At 37.0% G+C, this 15,000-nt stretch overlaps 1 protein-coding gene across 1 annotated transcript in view; it reads left to right on the top strand.

Annotated features, from left to right (window-relative positions):
• The window catches only part of LOC119586368 (fibrillin-1-like), a gene marked incomplete in the record, with an annotated part of 169,257 nt that overhangs the window by 93,539 nt on the left and 60,718 nt on the right, over positions 1-15,000 (top strand). The window contains 12 exon segments of the mRNA XM_037935082.1: positions 1,270-1,365; positions 1,522-1,716; positions 2,046-2,294; positions 2,927-3,091; positions 3,372-3,545; positions 3,652-3,771; positions 3,987-4,109; positions 4,296-4,544; positions 4,647-4,766; positions 4,930-5,145; positions 5,271-5,443; positions 6,443-6,650. Coding sequence (XP_037791010.1) covers positions 1,270-1,365; positions 1,522-1,716; positions 2,046-2,294; positions 2,927-3,091; positions 3,372-3,545; positions 3,652-3,771; positions 3,987-4,109; positions 4,296-4,544; positions 4,647-4,766; positions 4,930-5,145; positions 5,271-5,443; positions 6,443-6,650 — 2,088 coding nt within the window.

Below are 15,000 nucleotides of genomic sequence, written 5' to 3'. Positions count from 1 at the left end.
AGGAATTGAACAAAATTAATGGAGCTATATAAACCGTCCACTCATAAAACTGTCATGATTAAAAGAAATAGTGTTGCTGAAGAATCAGAAATTTATATTAGAAATCTGCAGTAAAAAAAAAATGGTATTGGTACAAAATCTATGAAGCAAAATTGCAGGAAATGAAGGAAGGTTTTGAATGTTCATGAGATGTGCTAGTATATCAGGGAGAGGGAAACTAATAAATATTTATAGGTTATAGATAATTATAAAAAGCAACTAGTCTCATATGTGCATATGCAAGTGTGTGTGTGTGTGTGTGTGTGTGTGTGTGTGTGTGTGTGTGTGTGTGTGTGTGTGTGTGTTTGTGTGTGTGTGTGTGTGTGTGTTTGTGTGTGTGTGTGTGTGTGTGTGTGTGTGTGTGTGTGTGTGTGTGTGTGTGTGTGTGTGTGTGTGTGTGTGTGAGTGTGTGTGTGTATGTGTATGTGTGTGTGTGCATGTCTTTACAGACATGCGCATCATTGTATGTTTATATGTATGTGTATGTGCTTTTGTGCATGCATTCTATATACAAAGAAAAAAAAACGTGTTTAGATTATAAAACACTATCAGATATACTTTTTTTTAAGGGATGTCATTTATAATCAAGCACCATGAGTAAATTTACTTGTACAACAGTGCATACTTGCTAGATATCCCAATAATCAGACTGACAATTTAATCTTTCTACCATAATTATTGTAGTCTAATCTAATTTTCCTCTTAGATGCTTGCTGTACCTGGATGCTGTGTGTGCTCTGTAACTTGTAACTTGCAATGATGTATGTGTCAGAGCTGGCATATCCATTGTTGTTCCATAGTTTTCAAATTCTGTCTTTGCAAATATGTATTTAATATGACTACTACTCTGATATATTAAGCATTGACATGTCTCTCCTGATATTGATATGAGCAGTGAGTATTGATTTTAAGGGAATAATCTTTACTAAATCAGTTTAGCTGAATAATATCACATATAATACTTTTCAGCTGTGCACACAATAAGATGGTACAGTTACTGTGCCCAGGATGGTGTATTAATAATTCTTTATAATATAGCCACAAAGCCTTGCAACTTTCCCAGATGGACAATACATAGCAAACACTAATTTGTCACACTCTCTTCTTTTAAAATTCCCAGCATAAGAGTTTTGTTTATAATATACATTTCAAGAAATAGGTATTTCCCCTTGAGATGCAACTTAAATTGGGTAGTAAACAGTTTGATAAAAAAAATTCTATATTTCACAGCTGTGTGTCATGAACCATGCCTTAATGGTGGAAAGTGTGTGGGCCCAGATCGTTGTGCCTGTGTTTACGGATTTACTGGTCGTAGATGTGAAGCAGGTGAGCCATGATACTTACCTGATTTTGCTCATAAAGATATAAGTCCTTAAATTACAGATTTTACTGAAGATTCATTTTGCAGTTTATTGATTTCTTTCTTCATGCCTTTAAAGCTTGATCAAATAAGAATGAATGCATCAAAGTTACATTTTCCAGATTACCGTACTGGCCCATGCTTTACCAAAGTTCAACATGACATGTGCCAGGGACAGCTGCCTGGAGTTGTTTGTACCAAGCAGTTGTGCTGTGCTACAATAGGCATAGCATGGGGCCACCCCTGTGAACACTGCCCATCAAGACTTGATTGTAATAAGGGTTTCCTGAAAAACATATACAGTGGAGACTGTGTTGGTGAGTGGTTTGATAATACCATGGTGTTATGAATTTTATAGTATTTCTTGACATTAGTTCCAAAAAATTATGTGTTGGGAATTTCAGATTTGTGGTAAAAACTTAATATTCAAGTAAATAAGTATGTACATGATTAGACTAATCTGCAATGGATGTTAAGAGAAATTAATGACAAATGTGTATGTGAATAGAACATAATTGCAATAGACACTAAGATAAATCATTCTCATGCAGTTTACAAACGGAGTCAAATTTATGTATTGTTTAACTTTAACTTTTAAAGTCTTTTGAAATTTAAATAATTATTTTCTTTTCTTTTAACCTCACAGACATAGATGAATGTGAGGCCATTCCAGGTTTGTGTGAAGGAGGTATTTGTGTCAACAGCATAGGGTCATTTACTTGTGAGTGTCCAGAAGGACAGGCAAGAAACCCAGAGACCAATGCTTGTGAAGACCGAGATGAATGTGCTGAAGGAGACCAGTGTGAGAATGGTCAGTGTGTTAATACAGATGGGAGTTTCTATTGCAGCTGCAATACAGGCTTCATTCCTAGTCAAGATCGTAAAAAATGTATTGGTAAGTTACCTTGTTTTCAGAAGTGAGTTACTGAAAGTATTTGTAATAAAGATTATTCTCTAATATCATGAAAAATTTATAAAAACTAACTTCTTCTGTTTTTTGTTTTTATTGTTATATTACCTCATAAGTTTAGTGTCAGTCAACTTTTGCAAAAGCTATTTACTATGCAGAGAAGATGCATAATTTTTGCCATGATTATAACCCTGATGATTGACCCTAACCCTAATATATGAGAATGATTATTATTTTGAAAAGGATTATCAGTAATGGATTTTTATCATATTTTCTTCATCACATACCTAGCCAAGATATTGTTTTGTTAAAATGGTAAGTTAAAACTTGGTAAACAACTCTCTCTGAGGTATCTTTAATATAAACAATATTAGATTTGAACATAATCTCTGATACATAGAGAATGTTTATAGAAGGGCATTTGTAAATATCTTTTTGACATCTATTATTCAGCTAAAAAAAAAAAAATTGAAAAGTATTTGTAGGATAGTACTATCCAGTTTGTAAATCCCTTATATCAACATCATTTTGTTTTTGTATCTTCTAGAGAAGTATTAGTTAATTAAATGTTAATTAAAATCCAAGCATACTTATAATATATCCCTGTATATACATAGATGCACGCCAAGGATTTTGCTACACGGAAATCAATAGCAATAATCGGTGCAGAAAGCCACTAGCCATACCCCTTACGCGTCATGCTTGCTGTTGCAGCAAGAATATGGGGAAGGCTTGGGGTGAAGGGCGCAATGACTGCGTGCCTTGTCCTATGCCTGGAGAAGGTAAGACTTATTATGTAGTGATTAGGACGAATTACAAATGTTATTTTGATTGTTGACAATTATAGTTGTTTTTATTCCTTTATTATTCTGATTGCTAGTATTATGACTGACTACCTATTATAAAGCTTAAAGGGAATATTGATAGTATTAGTTATATTTTTGTAATCACATATATATCCATATCTTTCCCACAATACAGCCCCTTTTTTATCTAAATGTAAATCACTCTCCTTTTGAAATATTATCTTGAGACATGACACCTCATTTCCTACATTCACAGAATTGTACCAATGTCTCTGTGAGCAGCCAGGGTCTCTTATGCCTCCTGTGGATGAGTGCACTCTAAATCCTGGTCAGTGTGGTGAAGGAGGTCATTGCATTGATACAGCCAGTGGCTACATCTGCCAGTGTTATGAGGGATTTAACAACGTTCAGCCTTCAGACAGATGTGTCGGTGAGGCTTAATCCAGCTTGATCCCTTTTATGGTTGTAATTGCATGTAGTTTATGGTACTCTTCATATCTGGATATGTATTTTTCATTTATGGGTTTTCTTAACAGATGTGGATGAGTGTCGGGATGGAGCTTGTCGTGGGGGCCGGTGTTACAATACCATAGGCAGCTTCAGATGTCACTGTCCTACTGGTTTTGACCTGTCTTCAGATGGACGTACCTGTATTGGTATGTTGTATTTTGGCTGAAATTAAATTCAGAAATTACCAAATATTCTTATGACACTATCACCTTTTTCATGAAATAAAAAATTCATAATTATAATGTAGAATAGTTGCTATCTATATAGTTAATGCTATTATTTGTTAATATTTTTTGCTTGCTCTAGTTTTAATCATAAAGTCAGAGTTATTGATATTCATCATTCTTAATCTTTTTGACAGATCATGATGAATGCAGTGAAACAGGCATGTGTGCAAATGGTATCTGCACAAATATGGATGGATCTTTTAAATGTGTATGCAATGATGGATACATTTTATCCTCATCAGGCTTTGCATGTATAGGTAAGGATTTTTTTTTACTTTGAGAAATAGTAGGATTAGTAGTGTATATTATTTTTACTAACTGTATAAGATAAACTATTATTATTCCTCAATCTTCTGATTGTAATAACTTTATAAACTATATCATAATAAATATTTGGAAGGCTTCTTCAAATTATGACTAATAATAGTCTACACAATTTTCAGACATTGATGAATGTGAGGAAAACCCAAGAATTTGCTTATTTGGTCGTTGTGAGAATTTAGATGGCAGTTATCGCTGTGTATGCAATGATGGCTACACACACGTCAAGGATGGTAGCTTCTGCACTGATGTTGATGAATGCGGTGAGACAGGCATGTGTGATCATGGCTCATGTGTTAACATGGATGGGTCCTTCAAGTGTGTATGTCATGCTGGATACACCTTGTCTCCTAGTGGGAAGACTTGTATTGGTAAGTTCCCTCAATATTTTTTGTGGCTCCATGAGATTGTGATGAAGTGAGTTACATTACTAGGAATAAAACTACTCTGCTAAAGTGTTTATTATCTTCCAGACATGGATGAGTGTACCTCAGGGCCTTGTAAAAATGGTCAGTGTATCAATACTGAAGGGAGTTTCAGGTGTGAATGTCCACCAGGTTTCACCCTTGGGGTTAATGGCGTCACATGCCTTGGTAAGTTTCTTAAGCATTGCTTGTTGGTAGAATATAATGTGCATAACCTTTCAAGATCTTATTCCATGTTTTAGTTCTTCACTTCATTGTGAGGAGTCACAATTCACTTAATTCAATTTTCCTTTATAATAGTAATACATGAAAATCACTTTCATTCATCTAGATACAAAACTGGACTTCTGTTATGCCATGTATCGTGATGGCCAGTGTTCCAATCCATCTACAACGCCCACCACAAAATCAGCTTGTTGCTGCTGTACAGTAATCTTGGGTCAGCCAATGGGTTGGGGGACACCATGCCAAGCCTGTCCACAACCTGGCTCCCAGGAGTTCCTTGGCCTGTGCCCTCATGGGTTTGGCATCACACACGAGGGTCATGGTAAGCACATTACTCATCTTTGATGAATTATTATTTTTTATATAAAAAAACTGCTTATATATCTGTTAAATAAATTTATTTTTCTATTTATATTTGCATTATGAAAAGCATCATTTCTTACTCAGACATAAATGAGTGTGCCCTGAACCCTGCTATTTGCCGCAATGGAGCTTGTGAGAACCTAGAGGGAGGCTACAGATGCATCTGTAATCCTGGCTACATGGTGGATGACAGCGGACGGCAGTGTCATGACATTAATGAGTGTGCCATTGACAACCTTCTATGTGATGGTGGTCAGGTACAATGAGGGTCATATGATTTAAAAGATTGTTTTTGTTTTAGACAGCCAAGAGGGCAAAGTAGCCAGGGCAGTTACACAGGTCCTGGGATGGTACCTATAATAGTGTTATGCCTCTGTCACAAGTCTCATATTAGCTAAGTTTTTGACATAGGCATGAATTATAATTTGGAACAATCTTATGGGACCACTAATCATAGCAAGTAATTTGCACTTAAATACTTATATTTCTAAAAGATAAGTATAATAAGTAAATTTGATGATCACATAAACAAATGCAAATTACAATTAGTTGCAACAAACCTGTCTGACATATGAATTGTTTAGACATGTGTAGTTTAGACATGTAGAAGCTGTATATATTTATAACTATTTTAAAACTTTAGTTCATGGAAGAAAACATGCATTACTGCATGAATGTTATCATACAATTTACATTACTTTTTACTAACATTACCAAACTATATCTACAAACTATACAATATTTAAGAATAAAGACTATATGAACTACAGAGATTAAATTGTTGATCAGTTATGGCAAACTTAAACAAATACTATTTCCTATGCTTAGGACAATGACATAAGAAATAGGATCTTTTCTAAGTACTGGCCCTGGACTCCAAAAGGGTCCTGAAAAATAAAAATTTGTTTTTCTTTTATTTCATCATTATCATAAAGCTTTTTGCCCATATAGTAGTTCTGAAAATATTAGTAATGGAGTTGTTATCATAAGCCAAATATCAGAGTTACAGCATATTTAAATTTACAACCTGTCAATAACATGATGCATCATTGCCAAGCAAGAGGCCCAAATATGAGGGTAACTTAGAAAAAATTAAGCCTTAAAAGAACAAACTATTTATGATAGATCATATTATGTCAGCACATAGGCATAATTTTTTTTCATGTTATTCACTTGGTTATATTTTTTACAAGATTGAATTTCAGCAGTGAATGTCAGAGGAGGAAGTTAAATGATATTCCTATATGTATTTACAGTGTCGGAACACACCAGGGAGTTACCAGTGCATCTGTCCATCTGGTACTCAGTTGAATCCTAACACCCACGTTTGCAGTGATGTAGATGAGTGCAATGAGTTAGGGGAAGATGCCTGTGTTGGAGGAACATGTGTAAATGTCATCGGTTCTTATAGGTGTGAATGTGATGAAGGTACCATTCTAGACTCCACTGGCAGATACTGTATTGGTAAGTGGTCCCCCTTAATCCCTTGTTCATAGTTGTCATAGGGGAGCTTAGGAGACAGAGATTGGGGCCTAATGTAGATGATCACCCCTACCTTGTACCAAAGCCCTTGCCTCAACTAAGTTTGCATGGTCTTTTCTTCTCCCTCTTTACTTTTCCTTCTCTTCTTCATCCCCTTTTTCTGTTCACTTCCTAAAGTGTGAGAGCCATGTTGAAAGGATGAAAGTCTGGCTTTCTGTCAGTCATGAACACTCTCAGGGAACCATAGGCATGGTATTTCCTTGGTTAATCACCTAGCCCTTACCTGTCATGGGTATTCTTAGGGGTAGAACGTTTATTTTCCTAATTTATTTCAGACTCACCATGGCCAATACTGAAGATTTCTTACCTTTATTAGGGGCATTAAGGCTTGCCCATTCATCACCTAGCCTATTTAAATTTGATTTCATTGGTTTCCTGACCTTTGCCTCTCCTTTGGCCATGGCTCCAACCACAAATACTAATACCCCCTCCTCAATGTCTGCTTATCAACTCTATCCATTCCAGATCATTCACCCAGGTCGTTACTCAACCTTCAGAATATTCCCCTTCCTCTCTCCCAACATCCTCCACTCTATCTCCTACTGCACAGTCTTTTTCATTGTCTACCCCCACCCCCCTTATTACTAATCCCCTTCCTTATTGTCCTTCCAACAATACAACTTCTCTCCATACCACCCCATCTTCCTCCTGCCCTCATCCTCTTACTGCTTCCACCTCTGCAAACCTTTTGAGTACCCTTTTTGGCCCAACCAAGTGGAATTGATTTTCTGTGATTCTGCCTACTCCTCCGTTTTCTGACAATACCCTTCTCTCCCAACAGTGTCTCTAAAAAACAAATAGGTAAAGTTTCCTTTCACAGTCATTCCATTTGCTAATGCCTTGTTACAGTTACATCTGAGTGCCAAGCTCATGCACTCTACCCTGACTGACCTCACTCGCAAACCTATTCCTGCCCAATATCACTCTGCCTTTAATACTTGTACCGGAACTGTTTCTGTCTCTCTGACTGTTTGTCCCATCTAAGACAAGGACTGTTCAGACTGGGAAAACGACTTGCTCGCATGCCTCATTGACTATGATGCAGTGCCAGTTCAGTGCTGCACTAATCCTATACCAATATTGCCAAAATTAGCTTCCATAGACATGACCTCTCCCATGAAGATTATACTGAAGGAGTGTCCTGCCCTATCAACCTCTTCCCCATCAATGTCAGAAATGTTGGCATTTTGTCCACCTAAACAAACATTGTCGCTCCACAGCCCAGTGCCCTCTATGTGTCTAACCTGGTCAAAACCATTCAAATTGCTCTGCTCAGTCACACATGTGTGCCAGTTGTGGTGGCTCCCATAATGTATTTTATAGGAGCTGCTGTGCCTAAAAATTCGAATCTGAGGTAGCAGGTCTAAAATTCAAATTGCTTCATCAATGACCAGAAAAGAAACTGCCAATGGGTTTTTCTCTTTCTACCTTTTCCCAAAAATTTGTATTTCTCACTGCTCCCCCCCCATTTCCCAAAGGAGTCCAGATCTATCCAGTATCATTTTCCTTCTCCCTTAAAACCTTCCATCTCTACCCCAAAATTCCTTTTCCTTTTTTAAAATCTGATACTCCAATTCTGCCACTTCCCGGGTTCCTACCCCCCTCCTTCTCACTTACCTGTTGCCCAGAAAATTTTAAAAAACATTCCACCCCAAATTACCACTTCCTCTTTACCCCTACCTGTCCCTCTGCTTCGGGACATCTACCCCCTTTCTCCTTACTTAGAAAATTTTTGTTTCTCACACCTCCCCACCACTCAAAACTCTTGAAAACATTAAAAACTTCCTAACATGACCCCAAAGAATACCCACTCCCTCATCCCCCTTCTATTCCTTTTTCGCTCTACATTAAAAGTATTTGCCGATATCCATCTCCCCCCAAATTTTCCCTTACCCCTTTTCCCACATTTTCCCCAAAAAGAAATTCACCCTCCCTCCTCTATGTGCCTTTTCCCTTTCTTCCCCCATTACCTTACCAAAACCCACTTAGACACTCACATGACTATCTTGTGTCACAGCTGTCCTTCCCCAGATCCCCCCCTCCGACATTTTTTCCCATACCTCCCCCTTCTGTTCTCTGATTTTTCTCCCGCGCTATAATTCCATTGCTTAAAAAACATTACCCTCTGATTGTTTTATGGCTTTTGCTTTTTTTCCCGTACACGTTACTCCTGAATTATATATTATATATAAAATTATATATATATATTATATTATAATATATATATATATATATATATATATATTAATATAATTTTATATATATAAAATAAAAACCCTCCCTGACCAGACTCGAACCTAGGGCACTCCGGGTAGAAAAATGGAGGCCCGTGCTAACCAACCATGCCACACGACCCACTAAAAGGAGTGTGAACTAGGATCTTACTAGCTCATAGACATACAGGTATGTCTATGAGCTAGTAAGATCACTAGTTTCATACCTGGAGTGACCTAGGTTCGAGTCCTGGTAGGGAGGGTTGTTATTATCGATACCATGCGGCATTGCATTATTCCATCTTCATATATGTATATATATATATTCATATATATATATATATATATATATATTATATATATAATATATATATATTATATATATATATATATATATATATATATATATACATATATATACATATATATATCTATATATATTATAATATAATATATATATAATATATTTATATATATATATATATATATATATATATATATATATATATATATATATAAATATATATATATATATAATATATAATATATATATATATATATATACTACATATATGAAAGATGGAATAATGCAATGCCGCATTGGTATCGATAAATAACAACCCTCCCTGACCAGGACTCGAACCTAGGTCACTCCAGGTATGAAACTAGGATCTTACTAGCTACATAGACATTACCTGTCTACTCATACTTGTCTATGGAGCTAGTAAGATCCTAGTTGCACACTCCTTTTAGTGGGTCGTGTGGCATGGTTGGTTTAGCACTGGCCTCCAGTTTCATACCCGGAGGACCTAGGTTCGAGTCCTGGTCAGGGAGGGTTGTTATTTATATATATATATATATATATATATATATATATATATATATATATATATATATATATATATAGATATTATATAATATATATATATATATATATATATATCAGGAGTAACAGTGTACAAGGAAAACTGCAAAAGCCATTATGAACAATCAGAGGGTAATGTGTTAAGCAATGGTAATTATAGCAGCAGGAGAATAATCCAGAGAATCAGACATGGGAAGAGGTATCGGGAAGAATGTCAGGAGGGGAGGGATCTGGAGAAGGACACTGCTGTGACACAAGATAGTCATGTGAGTGTCTAAGTGGGTGTGGTAAGGGTAATGGGGAAGGAAGAGGAAGAGGCACATAGAGGAGGTGAGGATGAGATGTTCTTTTGGGAAAGTGTGAGGAACAGGGGTAGAGGGAACTTGAGGAGGAGGATGGATATCGGCAAATACTTTGAATGTAGAGCGAATAGGAATAGAAGGGTGGATGAGGGAGTGGATCATTCTTTTGGATCATGTTAGGAAGTTTTGAATGTTTTCAAGAGTTTCTTGAGTGGTGGGGAGGTGTGAGAAACAAAAGTTTTCTTAAGTAGAGGAGAAGAGGGAGTAGATGTCCAAGAAGCAGAGGGACAGGTAGGTGTAGAAGAGGAAGTGGTAGATGGAGTGGAATGTTTAAATTGTCTGGTGCAACAGGTAGAGTGAGAAGGAGGAGGGGTAGGAACCAGGGAAGTGGCAGAGATTGGAGTATCAGGATTTAAACAGGAAAAGGAATTTGGAGTAGAGATAGGAAGGTTCAAGGTAGAAGGAAGTGATACTGGATGAGATACTGAGACTCCTTGAGAAGATGGGAGGGGAGCAGTGAGAAGTACAATTTTGGAATAGGTAGAAAGAGAAAAACCTCATTGGCATGTTTCTTGTCTGGCTCATGTAGAGTGAAGCCAATTTGAATTTCAGACCTGCTACCTCAGATTCGAATTTGTAGGCACAGCAGCTCCTATAAAATACATTATGGGAGCCACCACAACTGGCACACATGTGTGACTGAGCAGAGCAATTTGAATGGTTTTGACCAGGTTAGACACATAGAGGGCACTGGGCTGTGGAGCGACAATGTTTGTTTAGGTGGACAAAATGCCAACATTTCTGACATTGATGGGGAAGAGGTTGATAGGGCAGGACACTCCTTCAGTATAATCTTCATGGGAGAGGTCATGTCTATGGAAGCTAATTTTGGCAATATTGGTATAGGATTAGTGCAGCACTGAACTGGCACTGCATCATAGTCAATGAGGCATGCGAGCAAGTCGTTTTCCCAGTCTGAACAGTCCTTGTCTTAGATGGGACAAACAGTCAGAGAGACAGAAACAGTTCCGGTACAAGTATTAAAGGCAGAGTGATATTGGGCAGGAATAGGTTTGCGAGTGAGGTCAGTCAGGGTAGAGTGCATGAGCTTGGCACTCAGATGTAACTGTAACAAGGCATTAGCAAATGGAATGACTGTGAAAGGAAACTTTACCTATTTGTTTTTTAGAGACACTGTTGGGAGAGAAGGGTATTGTCAGAAAACGGAGGAGTAGGCAGAATCACAGAAAATCAATTCCACTTGGTTGGGCCAAAAAGGGTACTCAAAAGGTTTGCAGAGGTGGAAGCAGTAAGAGGATGAGGGCAGGAGGAAGATGGGGTGGTATGGAGAGAAGTTGTATTGTTGGAAGGACAATAAGGAAGGGGATTAGTAATAAGGGGGGTGGGGGTAGACAATGAAAAAGACTGTGCAGTAGGAGATAGAGTGGAGGATGTTGGGAGAGAGGAAGGGGAATATTCTGAAGGTTGAGTAACGACCTGGGTGAATGATCTGGAATGGATAGAGTTGATAAGCAGACATTGAGGAGGGGGTATTAGTATTTGTGGTTGGAGCCATGGCCAAAGGAGAGGCAAAGGTCAGGAAACCAATGAAATCAAATTTAAATAGGCTAGGTGATGAATGGGCAAGCCTTAATGCCCCTAATAAAGGTAAGAAATCTTCAGTATTGGCCATGGTGAGTCTGAAATAAATTAGGAAAATAAACGTTCTACCCCTAAGAATACCCATGACAGGTAAGGGCTAGGTGATTAACCAAGGAAATACCATGCCTATGGTTCCCTGAGAGAGTTCATGACTGACAGAAAGCCAGACTTTCATCCTTTCAACATGGCTCTCACACTTTAGGAAGTGAACAGAAAAAGGGGATGAAGAAGAGAAGGAAAAGTAAAGAGGGAGAAGAAAAGACCATGCAAACTTAGTTGAGGCAAGGGCTTTGGTACAAGGTAGGGGTGATCATCTACATTAGGCCCCAATCTCTGTCTCCTAAGCTCCCCTATGACAACTATGAACAAGGGATTAAGGGGGACCACTTACCAATACAGTATCTGCCAGTGGAGTCTAGAATGGTACCTTCATCACATTCACACCTATAAGAACCGATGACATTTACACATGTTCCTCCAACACAGGCATCTTCCCCTAACTCATTGCACTCATCTACATCACTGCAAACGTGGGTGTTAGGATTCAACTGAGTACCAGATGGACAGATGCACTGGTAACTCCCTGGTGTGTTCCGACACTGTAAATACATATAGGAATATCATTTAACTTCCTCCTCTGACATTCACTGCTGAAATTCAATCTTGTAAAAAATATAACCAAGTGAATAACATGAAAAAAAATTATGCCTATGTGCTGACATAATATGATCTATCATAAATAGTTTGTTCTTTTAAGGCTTAATTTTTTCTAAGTTACCCTCATATTTGGGCCTCTTGCTTGGCAATGATGCATCATGTTATTGACAGGTTGTAAATTTAAATATGCTGTAACTCTGATATTTGGCTTATGATAACAACTCCATTACTAATATTTTCAGAACTACTATATGGGCAAAAAGCTTTATGATAATGATGAAATAAAAGAAAAACAAATTTTTATTTTTCAGGACCCTTTTGGAGTCCAGGGCCAGTACTTAGAAAAGATCCTATTTCTTATGTCATTGTCCTAAGCATAGGAAATAGTATTTGTTTAAGTTTGCCATAACTGATCAACAATTTAATCTCTGTAGTTCATATAGTCTTTATTCTTAAATATTGTATAGTTTTGTAGATATAGTTGGTAATGTTAGTAAAAAGTAATGTAAATTGTATGATAACATTCATGCAGTAATGCATGTTTTCTTCCATGAACTAAAGTTTTAAAATAGTTATAAATATATACAGCTTCTACATGTCTAAACTACACATGTCTAAACAATTCATATGTCAGACAGGTTTGTTGCAACTAATTGTAATTTGCATTTGTTTATGTGATCATCAAATTTACTTATTATACTTATCTTTTAGAAATATAAGTATTTAAGTGCAAATTACTTGCTATGATTAGTGGTCCCATAAGATTGTTCCAAATTATAATTCATGCCTATGTCAAAAACTTAGCTAATATGAGACTTGTGACAGAGGCATAACACTATTATAGGTACCATCCCAGGACCTGTGTAACTGCCCTGGCTACTTTGCCCTCTTGGATGTCTAAAACAAAAACAATCTTTTAAATCATATGACCCTCATTGTACCTGACCACCATCACATAGAAGGTTGTCAATGGCACACTCATTAATGTCATGACACTGCCGTCCGCTGTCATCCACCATGTAGCCAGGATTACAGATGCATCTGTAGCCTCCCTCTAGGTTCTCACAAGCTCCATTGCGGCAAATAGCAGGGTTCAGGGCACACTCATTTATGTCTGAGTAAGAAATGATGCTTTTCATAATGCAAATATAAATAGAAAAATAAATTTATTTAACAGATATATAAGCAGTTTTTTTATATAAAAAATAATAATTCATCAAAGATGAGTAATGTGCTTACCATGACCCTCGTGTGTGATGCCAAACCCATGAGGGCACAGGCCAAGGAACTCCTGGGAGCCAGGTTGTGGACAGGCTTGGGCATGGTGTCCCCAACCCATTGGCTGACCCAAGATTACTGTACAGCAGCAACAAGCTGATTTTGTGGTGGGCGTTGTAGATGGATTGGAACACTGGCCATCACGATACATGGCATAACAGAAGTCCAGTTTTGTATCTAGATGAATGAAAGTGATTTTCATGTATTACTATTATAAAGGAAAATTGAATTAAGTGAATTGTGACTCCTCACAATGAAGTGAAGAACTAAAACATGGAATAAGATCTTGAAAGGTTATGCACATTATATTCTACCAACAAGCAATGCTTAAGAAACTTACCAAGGCATGTGACGCCATTAACCCAAGGGTGAAACCTGGTGGACATTCACACCTGAAACTCCCTTCAGTATTGATACACTGACCATTTTTACAAGGCCCTGAGGTACACTCATCCATGTCTGGAAGATAATAAACACTTTAGCAGAGTAGTTTTATTCCTAGTAATGTAACTCACTTCATCACAATCTCATGGAGCCACAAAAAATATTGAGGGAACTTACCAATACAAGTCTTCCCACTAGGAGACAAGGTGTATCCAGCATGACATACACACTTGAAGGACCCATCCATGTTAACACATGAGCCATGATCACACATGCCTGTCTCACCGCATTCATCAACATCAGTGCAGAAGCTACCATCCTTGACGTGTGTGTAGCCATCATTGCATACACAGCGATAACTGCCATCTAAATTCTCACAACGACCAAATAAGCAAATTCTTGGGTTTTCCTCACATTCATCAATGTCTGAAAATTGTGTAGACTATTATTAGTCATAATTTGAAGAAGCCTTCCAAATATTTATTATGATATAGTTTATAAAGTTATTACAATCAGAAGATTGAGGAATAATAATAGTTTATCTTATACAGTTAGTAAAAAAAATATACACTACTAATCCTACTATTTCTCAAAGTAAAAAAAATCCTTACCTATACATGCAAAGCCTGATGAGGATAAAATGTATCCATCATTGCATACACATTTAAAAGATCCATCCATATTTGTGCAGATACCATTTGCACACATGCCTTTTCACTGCATTCATCATGATCTGTCAAAAAAATTAAGAATGATGAATATCAATAACTCTGACTTTATGATTAAACTAGAGCAAGCAAAAAATATAACAAATATAGCATAAATATATAGATAGCAACTATTCTACATTATAATTATGATTTTTTATTTCATGAAAGGTGATTGTCATAAATATTTTATTTGATTTTGTA

This window comes from Penaeus monodon, chromosome 3, assembly GCF_015228065.2.
Source record: "Penaeus monodon isolate SGIC_2016 chromosome 3, NSTDA_Pmon_1, whole genome shotgun sequence".
Lineage (NCBI taxonomy): Eukaryota > Metazoa > Arthropoda > Malacostraca > Decapoda > Penaeidae > Penaeus > Penaeus monodon.
Note: the sequence above shows the minus strand (reverse complement) of the source record. Positions and strands in the feature narration are given on the sequence as shown.